At 41.8% G+C, this 12,749-nt stretch overlaps 3 protein-coding genes and 1 long non-coding RNA gene across 5 annotated transcripts in view; 1 reads left to right on the forward strand and 3 right to left on the reverse strand.

The window, feature by feature from the left end:
• Nucleotides 1-463: 463 nt before the first annotated feature.
• psmb7 (proteasome 20S subunit beta 7) lies at nt 464-6,130 on the reverse strand. 2 transcript variants are annotated; one of them, XM_063889382.1, is made up of 8 exons: nt 5,976-6,130; nt 4,095-4,188; nt 3,708-3,805; nt 3,394-3,534; nt 2,337-2,452; nt 2,107-2,165; nt 1,864-2,015; nt 464-668 (listed from the first exon to the last, which is right to left on the reverse strand). In XM_063889382.1, the coding sequence occupies exons 1-8, from the start codon at nt 6,035-6,037 to the stop codon at nt 557-559; spliced, it is 834 nt and encodes a 277-aa protein (XP_063745452.1). In that variant the 5' UTR covers nt 6,038-6,130; the 3' UTR covers nt 464-556. The 2 variants fall into 2 exon arrangements, with proteins under 2 accessions (XP_063745452.1, XP_063745453.1); XM_063889383.1 differs by lacking the exon at nt 464-668 and adding an exon at nt 1,641-1,686.
• LOC134868334 (uncharacterized) lies at nt 2,547-8,272 on the forward strand. Its single transcript, XR_010166276.1, has 2 exons — nt 2,547-2,623; nt 7,635-8,272. It is a non-coding gene; the product is annotated as an uncharacterized LOC134868334 (long non-coding RNA).
• Nucleotides 5,275-12,749, reverse strand: part of ajm1 (apical junction component 1 homolog) — an 81,885-nt gene continuing 74,410 nt past the window's right edge. Inside the window, exon 3 of the transcript XR_010166275.1 lies at nt 5,275-5,307. The gene's annotated coding sequence lies outside the window, so the exon portion shown is untranslated. The remainder of the gene's footprint in view (nt 5,308-12,749) is intronic.
• Nucleotides 8,544-12,656, reverse strand: LOC134868737 (steroidogenic factor 1-like). The gene is made up of 7 exons (XM_063890041.1): nt 12,554-12,656; nt 11,520-11,623; nt 10,841-10,982; nt 9,966-10,510; nt 9,485-9,604; nt 8,931-9,078; nt 8,544-8,797 (listed from the first exon to the last, which is right to left on the reverse strand). Exons 1-7 carry the CDS (start codon nt 12,654-12,656, stop codon nt 8,544-8,546), a joined length of 1,416 nt encoding a protein of 471 aa, XP_063746111.1.

The following is a 12,749-nucleotide window of genomic DNA, read 5'->3' on the forward strand; positions in this document are numbered from 1 at the left end:
TGTATAATTTCTAAGTGTTTAAGATACCATGTGTGCTATTTACGCTGATTGGACTCTTTATGTACAGATGTTTGACTCCTACTCCCCTTCTTCTAAGTTTAGCCATATGAACAGTTTAAGTTCTGTGTGAAGTGGTTTTAAAGTTTGACATTTCTTATTTACGTAAACTTATACATCTAAATATATTTCACACACAATATTTACTGTGGATTTTGTCGCCTATCATTTCCATTTTTAAACACCAGATATTCAACAGATTAATAATCCCTTAATAACTGAAACACAATCAGTCCCCTGTCAAAGTCATACTTGGATATAGAGCCTCAGTTAATTAGGTCTTGAACCTGTTAAGCTGGCCCTTTAGTCTCGTTTCTTTGCCTCCCCGACTGTCTCTTGGTAGTGGGAGGAGTGGGGAGCGTGCATTTTATATGTATACAAAAGAATCATAGTAAGACAACATGAATCAACTCAAACACTTTTATTGTAAATTATGGAAAAACAAACCATCGCGTCAGGGATTCTGAAGCTAGTGAGTTACATGAAGAAGACAGTATTTTTAGGAGGTGTCCATAGTGAGTACGCTCTCCTCCACCACGTCCAGGTTCAGCGGGGTCACCAGCTTCGACAGCACGCCCGTGGTTCCTCTCTTGTACTTGTAGTCGCCGGTTCTACATCGGGGAACACGACAGGTTTCAGTCAAACACACGAGAGAGACTCCATCAGCACAGACACACGTTCGTTAGGGAAATCCAACTCAGCACGGCAAGAAGAGAGAGTCAGAAAGGTGGTTAGTGCGGGTCGGCGGTACAGATGGAGTCACTATTCTATCACTGTTTTGAATGTTATATGTTCTATATTAAAAAAAGGTGCAAAAAATACCGTCCTGCCTTCAGCACAATATTAAAAGAATGTTCGACTGAAAGAAACCCTGAATTAGTTCATATTCTCTTTTCAGGAGCGGACCAAACACCGTGTAAATGTTCTAAACCTCGGTGTAAAGAGTTCCTCCTCATCCTGATTTATATATGCGACTCTCCTCCTTCAGGGGACCGAGCGGGGCAGCTGGATATGAGAGATTATATGGCAAGAGCCAGGCTTGGGGAGTTACAGATGACATGTAACGGGATTGAAAAATGGTAAACATTAACAAGGGAATATAAAAAGAAAAAAGGCAGTTACAATACAAATCCATACATCATGATTATAAGGATAAATGGAGACACTGTCTGAATTCTATTCTTTTATGCCTCTTTATTTTAAATATCCTTACATGCAGGCGGTGTACACCTGATTTATTTCAACAAAACGGCTGTGTTTGCTTTTAATTCCTGTATTAAACTTAGGCGGCATTTGTAAACTACTATTCTGTATGTCTAACCTTTAATAGGACACATTTTTAATACTGAATATGTTTTCTTTTCTAAAGTCACATTGTTCTGTCGTCTGACTAAATACACTATAGTTACTTAATACTTAAGTAGTATCTATATCTATATCTATATTTCTTTCAATCGTTGGAGAACAGCTACTGCTCGACAAACTTGCACTTTTCCAACTCTGCACGGTATATCCCCCCCACCCTGTTGGTTAGTAACACACTCAGAAGTGACGGGGGGGCTGTTAGCTGTGCACTCTGTCACCACCACACTCTGTACTCACTGCTGCAAGGCTTCACGCTCATTTAGTCTTCAAGCAGAACGAGCAACAAGACAACAAGTCAGCCACAGCTCGTCATGACTCAATCACCCAGCATGCTTAGCGGCAGGCTCTTAATTAACCATAGTAATTAAAACTGGAACAACTGGGCGTCAGTCTGTAATGAAGGTATATTTAGTGTGTCCCCCCCCAGGATCAAGTCCTCACCTGACTCCCTTCTTGTTGGCCTCGTCGTGGGGCCGGATGTAGTCCAGGTTGCCCTTGGTGATGACACACAGGTCGATGTTGCTGCCGGAGCCGAGGTCGTTAAAGATTCCTGCAGCGATGGCGTCTCGCACCAGCCGCTTGGCATCCTCCTCCTGTCGACAGAGAAACAGATGATCAGTATTGAGGCTCGATTGAAAATCTGATCTTACAGGAGAGTGTATTGTGAGAGAGGGGGGGGCTCACCTCCATGTCAGGCTTGTAGCGATCCTCAAACACCGCCATGGCAGCCAGAGAGCCCGAGCCTGCAGGGAGGAATCATGTTTATAATTAGGCCATAAATTAAATCTCTGTCAGTGAAGTCCAATCTAAAATTTGGAGTCGTTTACATCATTCTATAAAAGTGTAAATAAGCTACAGTCCATTAGAATAAACAGGTGGAGGTCAGAGGCGAGTGTGGGGTGTTGGAGACGTACCCATGGTGACGTAGGGCAGCTTGTCAGTGGAGCCGTGGGGGTAGATGCTGTAGAGGTGAGGGCCGTTACAGTCCACTCCGCCCAGAACCAGAGCCGCCCCAATGTAGCCCTGATACCTGAAACACACACAACAGGAGTTTCTCAAAAATAAAGAGGATGTATAAAAGGCTGACCCAATGAGAGGAAGCAGAGACATGAGACAAGCCCCGCCCCCTCTCATGTTACAGCCTGCTGTCAGTTCAGTTTCTCTTTCTGTTCGACATGTTCGTGTTCGTCCTTCAGCAAAAGTAAGTTATATTCATTATTTAATAAGATAGGAGTTTGGAATTCCATTTGCATACAGTGAGGTTGTAACTTAACCAGCTTTTTATTTAGCAGTCGAGTAGTGCGCTGACATCGAGCTGCAGCTTTTATTTGTGCATCTGTAGCTGTGGAGAGTTGTTAGGCCTGGTGTTTCCTTCCTTAAGAACCAAACACACACCGAGACGAAAATATAACACCATTAGGAGCCTGTGAATCTATATCCATATTTATATCCACTTAAGAATAAACCTTAAAAGGATAACTCTGCCTTCAAGTTTTTACTAGAACTTCATATTGTTCTGAAGCGTCCAATCCGGCAAGAGCGTCACTACAGGCCGCTTAGATTGAAGCCAGTCCTTTGACAGAAAGCTTGATAAGGGGGGGGAGGGGTGACGTATTGTTAGATCTGCAAAAAGCATTTGATTCATTCAATTAGGATCATTTCATATCCAAACTGTCTTAATTTACCTGCGTTTACAAGGATCTCTGTGTTTTTATTGGGATTAATGCGACCTTTCTATTGAGTGCAAAATGGATCATTGCAAGGCCCTCTGTCATCTGGCTTATCTCCAAAACAGTGACATGATACAAACGATGCTTATGTATGTATATATGTTACTGTTGTAAATAAACACACACAAAAAAGCTCTGTTAGCGGCTACCAAGCAGATCCCACTGGCTCCAGACAAATAAGTAGTTTGTAGTAGTAGTTCTTTTCCAAAATCAGGCCCTAAATAAATATTGCGGCCTGTACCTGAAGAGCATCTGTTTGAGCATACGGTTGGCGGTGGCCACGCGGGGCACCCGTCCTGTGGAGAGGGCGTGCAGCTCCAGGTTGGAGGAGATGATCTGAGTGGTCATCTCCGTGTCTGCAGCTGTTCCTGCTCCACAGCAGCTGCACAGCAACACAAGCAGACACAGAATAAGAAATCACACATAGTTTTCAGAGCAAATAGGTTTAGGCATGGAGCAGACTCTACTCTAAAATGTGTAACATCTACCACCATAATTCATGTTTGTCTATTGGAATAGACAAAAGTAGTGTTAAACTTGCTGGTGGACACTTACTAGATGTTGGGGGAGATGTGGTGGATCTTGGAGCAGTTCTTGTCTGCCACCACCATGCCCTCAGTGGCTCTGGTGTCTGCTCCCAGGACGACGCCATCCTTCAGAGGGAAACACAAATTATTATTAAGACGCAAAGTAAACATACTTCTTCTAATAGCTAGCCTAGCTGTGACAGCCACTGGTTTGTTCTGACAAGGTAACTTAGGTGAGTGATTAACCAGAATGACCAACTACTCAGGAGGTAGTACCCCTTTACGCTGAGCTATAGATGCATATCTTCTTCAAATATTAAATCCATGATTTAGGGACTAACTCAATTGAAAAGAACTGTCAACATCAGTGCTAAAAGGTTACTCCATGTTAATCGGCCTGGTCGCTGTCCCTCACCTTGAAGACGATACCACAGATGGTCGTTCCTGTCTTGCGGGCAGAAGGCAAGCTGCTTCCCACTTTGTTAGCCTCTCCTAACAGAAGTGCATTTCTGAAAAGAAAAAGGAAAATGTATAACTCAAAAGTAAAAACAACACTTCTTTAAATAACCTGAGGCTGCAGAGGCCATGTGAATTTAAACGTTTGTCAGCTGTTCAATTCCCTTAAACCACATTTGCTTAATCTTTAAGCCATAGCAGGTCATCAATTGCTCTTTGTGCGTTTGAACTGTAACACTGGTACATTTCTGGAGCTGTTCTTATACTCTTCTATGCCTATTAGCATGTTTTGTAACACGCCTGTTCATTTTTCATTACTACATATACAGTGATGTTTGGTTTTCAGAGGCCTGCTATTCTAAATAATAATAATAATATAACCATCAGACTGTAGTTCTCCTGCAGTAAATCCAGCAGCTACCCTGCAGTATACAAAGCCATTCAAACTAGCTGCACCTTTACCAGCTCTGAGAACACTTTAATGATCAATCATTATAAAACATATCAGAGATATTATTCTGAAATGGACCAATCAGACAATGACTACTTTTACTGTCGCTACTTTAAGTACATTTAGAGGAGAGTACTTTCTACTTTCACTGGAGGAACATTTAGAATACTTTCACTGTGACAGAGTATTCCTACACTCTGCTACTTCTACTTTACTCAAGTACAAGATCTGAGTACTTCTACTTTACTCAAGAACAAGACCTGAGTACTTCTACTTTACTCAAGAACAAGACCTGAGTACTTCTACTTTACTCAAGTACAAGACCTGAGTACTTCTACTTTACTCAAGAACAAGACCTGAGTACTTCTACTTTACTCAAGTACAAGACCTGAGTACTTCTACTTTACTCAAGTACAAGACCTGAGTACTTCTACTTTACTCAAGAACAAGACCTGAGTACTTCTACTTTACTCAAGTACAAGACCTGAGTACTTCTACTTTACTCAAGTACAAGATCTGAGTACTTCTACTTTACTCAAGTACAAGACCTGAGTACTTCTACTTTACTCAAGTACAAGATCTGAGTACTTCTACTTTACTCAAGTACAAGACCTGAGTACTTCTACTTTACTCAAGTACAAGACCTGAGTACTTCTACTTTACTCAAGTACAAGACCTGAGTACTTCTACTTTACTCAAGTACAAGATCTGAGTACTTCTACTTTACTCAAGTACAAGATCTGAGTACTTCTACTTTACTCAAGTACAAGACTGAGTACTTCTACTTTACTCAAGTACAAGATCTGAGTACTTCTACTTTACTCAAGTACAAGATCTGAGTACTTCTACTTTACTCAAGATCTGAGTACTTCTACTTTACTCAAAAACAGGCCAGTTGTATAACTGTCTAAGCTGCTGCACTCGTTACTTAGCACTTATAGAATATAGTATTTTATTGACAGCCTAAAACAAAGTATATAGTGGATTAAAATAACAGATATGTCAGTGTGGAAACATCTTAAGGATAGTTCTCTCTACCACATTAACACACGTGAGCTAACCGTTAACTAGCATCATGTACACAAGCAAACAGCAGAATATAAACAAGTCAGAGAATAAATACTCAATCATGACATGCTTTGTATAAAACACAGGTTATATAAATGTCAAACCATATGACATGAAGCTTATTAAGTTCAAACGTACAGAATAACAGTAGCGCGGAAAAGCCTTAGTCATTGTATGGTTGACATGAGTTAGCATCCCTCAGAAAAACCCGTCTAATCACTTCTATATCACACAACCTCTCCATACAGAAGCACAAACCTTATTCTACTTACTGACGTAGGTATTGTGAAGAGGTTTTCCACACATTTAAACGTAGCTTACCTCTTGCAGTTATCGAAACTGAAACCTCCGACCGGTGGCTGTCTCACTACTAATGTCGCCATCTTGGTGAATGAAGTGGGGTTTGTTTCCCGGAAGTAAAGGAAGCGGCTCTTCTTCTTTGGTGCGGGCCCCCCTCTGTTTACAGCCTCTTACTGCGCCCATCGTCCCTCTAGTATAGATTTTTTTTTCTGGACCACAAATCTGGACTTCTCCTCTGTCACCTTCTTTTTTCTTGAAATCAAACAACCTGTTTATTACTTCCTCTTCCCTGAAGAACAAACAGGGGCACACAATGTCATAACTTTGCGCTGAATGTAAAATAAAAGGGTCTGGAACATACTGTGTTTTTGTCAGGTTAAGCTCAATCACTGTTTCTTAATAATAATAATAATAATAATAATAATAATAATAATAATAATAATAATAATAATAATAATAATAATAACAATAACAATAATAATAATAATAATAATAATAATAATAATAATAATAATAATAATAATAATAATAATAATAATAATAATAATACATTTCATTAATATGGCACAAAGTGGCTTTACATGAGGTAATGAAAGACAACCAACCAAAGTAAGGCAAATAATAAAGTAAAACTAAAATAAAATAAATAATAATACTAATAAAATAAATAGCAGTAGGAGCAGAAGCAGGGGACTGTGATGAGTTACAGTCCCCTGGTTTTATTGTCGTATATGTCTCTGTTGATGTTGCAAGTGTGATTACAATAAGAACATTATACTTGATCAGCCAATACATTACAATTTTGCTCGATATTTGGCTTTGTTAGCAAGTTGTTAACAAGCTATTTTTAAATCAGAGGTGGAAGAAATACTGAGATATTGTACTTGAGTAAAAGTAGAAGTACTCAGATCTTGTTCTTGAGTAAAAGTAGAAGTACTCAGATCTTGTACTTGAGTAAAGTAGAAGTACTCAGATCTTGTACTTGAGTAAAGTAGAAGTACTCAGGTCTTGTACTTGAGTAAAGTAGAAGTACTCAGATCTTGTACTTGAGTAAAGTAGAAGTACTCAGATCTTGTACTTGAGTAAACGTAGAAGTACTCAGATCTTGTACTTGAGTAAAGTAGAAGTACTCAGATCTTTTACTTGAGTAAAGTAGAAGTACTCAGATCTTGTACTTGAGTAAAGTAGAAGTACCAGAGTGTAGGAATACTCTGTCACAGTAAAAGTATTCTAAATGTTCCTCCAGTGAAAGCAGAAAGTACTCTCCTCTAAATGTACTTAAAGTAGCGACAGTAAAAGTAGTCATTGTCTGATTGGTCCATTTCAGAATAATATCTCTGATATGTTTTATAATGATTGATCATTAAAGTGTTCTCAGAGCTGGTAAAGGTGCAGCTAGTTTGAATGACTTTGTATACTGCAGGGTAGCTGCTGGATTTACTGCAGGTGAACTACAGTCTGATTTAAGGGAGATTATATTTACCATCATTAATCCTAATCTGCCTAGCAACTAAAGACTGTAATCATAAACATTATAATCATAGCATTTTCGACTGATATTCACAGTTCTTATATTTTACATGTTCTGTAACAACTGTACAGGTTAACAGGGACTATTCTCACCCCAACACACGACCTGTTGTGTTTTTAATCATGCTGCTGTGTTTGGCTTTTGAACAGGACAGGTGCCAACCCGATGCCAGCTGGATGTCAAGGCCGGCAAGGAAATGGGCTCCAGTCATGTGGACGAGATCAGATAGTGCGCCTCCAAAACAAGATGGGAGCATTATGTTGATTAAGCTTTTATTAAAGCAGAGTGGGAAAAATACAGGTGGATGAAGGTGTAATCGGGTGGATCTCAGTGCCTGATAACACCTGGGCTCTGACCTAAACCTGCAGGAGGTGCGTCTCATCATGAACTTCCTTCATGTTCCAATACATTATGATGGGGATGGGGAATCATGACTCAGGTTAGTTTTCCTAAACCATCTCTATACTGGAGATGCTGGTTTTACAAATCAATACAAGCATTCTTATTAAACTGAAGGGTTAGAGAGCACAGATGGCACTGTATATTTAATGTAACAAGTCAGACTTAGTATCTTTGAATCACAGGAGTGAGGGTCAGAAACACAACTCCAAAACAAATGAATGATAAGGTTGCTCACCTGCCTTTTTTCAAAAAAAGCACAAACTAAATTTCCTCCCAACGTGGTGTTTTATTCTCACACATACTGCATAAGTACGGCAATGGCTGGAGACCCTTTTGTAATCTACAACTCATCTCTGTGAATAAAATGTAATATCTGCCTATCATCTTTCTTTGTTTGGCTGCTACATGTTATTTTACACTGCACTTGGTTTAAAAATACACAAATTAGCATTAAATCTGCACACAACAAACAGTGAATTACTCTTGCAGCCCTAAGTCTTACCAAGAAACCTTTCCTTGTGATCTGGAAATCAAGGAAAACTACATTCAACTTAAAGCTCCTCGCAGTTTATTTGAATACATGTCACATTTACAATATTATTCATATTAAATATCAAAATGATATTATTGTATTTGATATTCAGAGCTTTGAGACGTCATGCACAGCTGCGCTTGGCATGCAGCATCTCAATGAGCAGGTTGTTGCAGGGCACCCCCCCACTCAGGTGTTTGCAGTACAGGTAGTCCTCGGCATGCGTGCTGAGCGAGCGGATCTCCGACAGACAGAGCAGCAGGTGAGCAAAGCGTCCCAGCAGGTGAGCTGAGGTGCACAGTGTGTACTCCAGCAGGGCAGCTTCAGCCTGCTCGTGCACGCTCTCAACGAACTGATGGTCCTCCAGCTGCTTCACATCTGCTCGGCGGGGGGGAAGAGAGAGCCACACACAACATGGTGAATATAGCTTTGACAGTCACTCACTCGTTCATACAGAGGACTGCCACTTACTGAAGACCCCAAACATGCCCTTGAATCTGTTGTCACACACCTGGGTTGAAGAGGACGAGGAACTTGATGCAGGCAATCTCTTGACGGTCCACCTTCAGGATGAGGAGCTTCTCCACCAGCTCCTGTCCCCTCTGCACCAGACCGGCCAAAGTGAGACCGGCATGAGAGGCTACGTAGGACAGCTCCACCTGAGCACCGGGACACATAACAGTCAGAATCCCTCTGTACTTCCACATGTCATACCTGCTGTCTGAAAGGCTTATCCTTTGCATTCCTAAAATGTACACACTAACTCAAAATCTCATGTCAGCTCACAAGATATTTACAGTGTTTACTTTTTGACAAAACGACGCACAAGTCAGGAACTATTATGTAAAAATGATTTAGAAAAAATAACAGCAGTGACCGCAGAGGATGTGCAGCTACACGATGGCTGATAATGAGCATAATAATGAACGCCTGCTAATATAGATCATATCATATCTGTATGAATTAAAGCAGTAGAACTATATGAACACCCCACGTGGGCCCAATGCTGTGTGGATAGTTTGGTTTGTAAAACATATTTCCATTGTTGCAAAATGATATCCCGACCTCCTGTCCAGTGACCAGCAGCAGGCTGCCCTCTCGGCCCTGCAGGACGTTTCTGCACACGGTGTCCAGCAGCAGCAGCTCGCTCCAGCAGCTGTGCAGCAGCTTCATCTGGTCATCCACCTTGGAGCACGGAGACACAGCAGTCTCATCTATATTCAACTTAAACCACTGTCATGCATCCTTAAAAATGTCCAAATCCTTAAAAATGTCCAAATCCTTAAAAATGTCCAAATCCTAAATGTTGGCTCCCTTGTCTCAAAGGAGCCAATGATTTTTGGAATGAGCTTTCAGATAGATACCCAAAATAAAATCCAAGATGTCAGTAAATACCCCACTGGTGAGTGTTTTAAGCATCATTACAAATAGTGGTTGCTATCGTGTCTAAATGAGGCAACTAAAGGTCATCACGCCCAACATTAGCCGCCTTTAGCTTAGCGGTGGTGACGTGAAGTCATGTGACCGTGCTGTAACTTAGTCTCACCTTCAGTTGTTTGAAGAAGACTGATGTGCGAGCCCACTCCACAATGGAGAAGAGCGTCTGGTCGGCCATGACACACATCAGGCTGAAGGTGCTGGGGGCCCCGGGCTCCTCCTGCAGGATCCGAGCAGCGATCTTACTCTGCAGCTGCAGCTCATCAGGTTCACAGTGCAGGAACTCCATCACCAGCTGAGGCATCCTAGGAGCTTGTGGGGAGAAGGAGTGGATCCTGGCAGCAGAGCCGTCGTTGGAGTGCTGGGACTTGACGGTCCAGTTTGAGAGGGAGCTGCACTGGTACTGGGGGCCAGCCAGGGGGGGGAAAGGCAGGAGTGAACACAGGGGAGGAGGCTGGGCCATGGGGAGCGGGTGGAAGCCATTGGTAAAGGTCAAGTGCATGTGGTGGGTGGAGGGGCCCAGAGGAGGCCCACTGTCCAGTCTGAATCCACCGTGATGAATCAGAGCCTCCCTCTGCTGCTTGAGGGCCCGATCTCGTTTGTACATGGGGCCAAACTTGTTCCTGCCTCCTCGCTTCCGGTCTGCACGAACAGCTGAAGAGAAAAGTGGATTTATCGGGAACTAACGGTGCTGATCTCTTAGACTGGGAGGTTTTTAACGTAATTAAATTACTTTTTTAGGATCAATTTAAAAAAGTACAACTAAAAAGGTTAAACAGCATGAAGCCACCGCACCTCTATTACACTTCATGGTCAGGATGAGAAAACCCATTCTTATTTCACATTAAAGACAAAAAAGTGATCATTTTAAGACATTTTTAGGACTGAAATGCAACTTGTAGAGCTCGTTAATCATCCTCTCGTTAAATGCTTTGACTTCCTTTCCTCTGCTGAGTAACCGACCGTGTGACGTCCACTCCTCACCTTCCAGTCTCATGCCCACATGGAGACACTTGTGGAACCTGCAGGACGGACAGCGCTTCCTCTGGCCTCGGTCCACGGTGCACTCCTGCTTCTCTGCACACACGTACTGCTTGTTGTTCTGCACCGTTCGTTTGAAGAAGCCCTGACAGTGAAGAAGAGGAGGAGGAGGAGGAGGAGGAGGAAGAGGAGGAGGAGAGGTCCACTTGATCAGACGAGATTAAATGTATTAGTAAGTATTAGTTTATTCAACTGTGCACATTAGTCGGACTTAGCCAAGACCGATATTTACTTGATTCATCCTAAATTTGGTTGAAATTGAAAGAGGCTATTCTTCATGGACAGATGTTGTAAAATCACCCTAAAAACAAATCATACATTTTTAAATATGAGTTTATATATTTATATTTTATTGATCCCTAACTGGGAACTTGTTTTGTTACAGCAGCATTTAAACAATGCATTGTACATTAAGTAAAGTAGACATAAACAAATCGACAATAGACAGATATATATCAATATGTAAGGAGTAGATAGAAAACACAGCGTCAGTGAGACTAAACTTTGATACACAAACCTAAGAGAGCATTAAAACAGGATTCAAACATTATGAAATTGTACGAGCGAGTTGCATTTTTAAACTGAAATGATTAAACTACATATAAAATGAGATAAAAAGTACCTTGCAGCTCTCACAGGTGAGCAGCCCATAGTGGTAACCCGAGACCTTATCTCCACACACCGGACACAGCTCCTTCAGACACGCAGGCCTGCCTGCTCTCCATCCTGAAAACAACACAACAACAACAACAACAACAACAACAACAACAACAAAATGAACATGTTAGAATACAGGAAGGTGCACCAGTTCTGATTGAAAGCAATACATTACAAATAAATGTAATCCAGGTAAATAAATGGACTCCGTTACGATACAAAATACAAGCTGGATCAGAAGTAATTGTTGCAGAGAGAAATATATTTAACGACGCGCTCGTTAAGTCACCTGCTGTCACTCTCAGGCAGAGTTTAGTGAAATCAAACTGTTAACGCTGAGCTGTGATCAGCCTCCTTCTCATCCTCCCCCTTTGAGAGGAGGGACAGGGATGAAGTTCAATCAGAGGGACCATCTTTATGCTTCATTCACTCCCAACTGTTTGTGTGTATCACCTGCCTGATGCCAAACTTGACATCTGTCCTCCTCCCTGCAGGCTGTCATTTCAGGGGACATTTTTGCAGCAGTTCTCCTCCTGTTTCACCTCCAGATCTGCAGCCTCCTCTTCATCACCAAATCCACCATTGTCTAGACCACATGTTCCCCAGGTTCCTATTCCTCTTTTGTATGTCACTAAATATTCTGTCCCTCAGAATTAACCGTACCCTGATTGAAATAGGTGTATGCACACAGTGTCTGAATTGAACACTGCTGGTCGTGGTCATCCTGGTGATAAAGGGGGTACAGGGACTGCCCATGGTCCTGGTCTTGGTCCTGGAAGAGAGCTCACCTCACTGTTTCTTGGTTTTAAGAGCTCCTGTTTTTTCATCGGTCTGAAGGGCCGCTTGGCACGGCCCAGGAGGTGAACTGGCCCCTCTCAATACTGCCCACATCCCATATGATATAAATGAAATAAGAAGCAGCTATCTTTATTTACTTTATTGCACATCTTTGCAATTCAGGTTTGCATTCCTGTCACCACCTGGACCTCATCTTCTAACCAGGATCAGGATCTCTGGTGTAGTTTATTGGAGGTTGTGCACCCTGGAGAAGAACTCCTGCAGCAGAAACAGACCCAGCATCCTCTGGGAACAGTGGGGTCATGTTGGTGAACGAGGAGTATAAACCAGTACGTTTTTAGTGCAATATTTCTATGAACAGAAGAGGGAGCTGTTGGATTAAACAACTCAACAGTCC

The sequence above is a fragment of the Eleginops maclovinus genome, chromosome 8, assembly GCF_036324505.1.
Source record: "Eleginops maclovinus isolate JMC-PN-2008 ecotype Puerto Natales chromosome 8, JC_Emac_rtc_rv5, whole genome shotgun sequence".
NCBI classification, from domain to species: Eukaryota; Metazoa; Chordata; class Actinopteri; order Perciformes; family Eleginopidae; genus Eleginops; species Eleginops maclovinus.

Excerpts from the sequence above, each read along its gene's own strand:
- psmb7 (XM_063889382.1), bottom strand. The coding sequence starts at position 6,037 with ATGGCGACATTAGTAGTGAGACAGCCACCGGTCGGAGGTTTCAGTTTC. Across the intron at positions 3,535-3,707 it reads CACATCTCCCCCAACATCTA|CTGCTGTGGAGCAGGAACAG; the intron begins GTAAGTGTCCAC and ends GTTGCTGTGCAG. Across the intron at positions 2,016-2,106 it reads GCTACAAGCCTGACATGGAG|GAGGAGGATGCCAAGCGGCT; the intron begins GTGAGCCCCCCC and ends CTCTGTCGACAG.
- LOC134868737 (XM_063890041.1), bottom strand. The coding sequence starts at position 12,656 with ATGACCCCACTGTTCCCAGAGGATGCTGGGTCTGTTTCTGCTGCAGGA. Across the intron at positions 10,511-10,840 it reads TGTGGGCATGAGACTGGAAG|CTGTTCGTGCAGACCGGAAG; the intron begins GTGAGGAGTGGA and ends TTTTCTCTTCAG. Across the intron at positions 9,079-9,484 it reads TGCTGGTCACTGGACAGGAG|GTGGAGCTGTCCTACGTAGC; the intron begins GTCGGGATATCA and ends CCCGGTGCTCAG.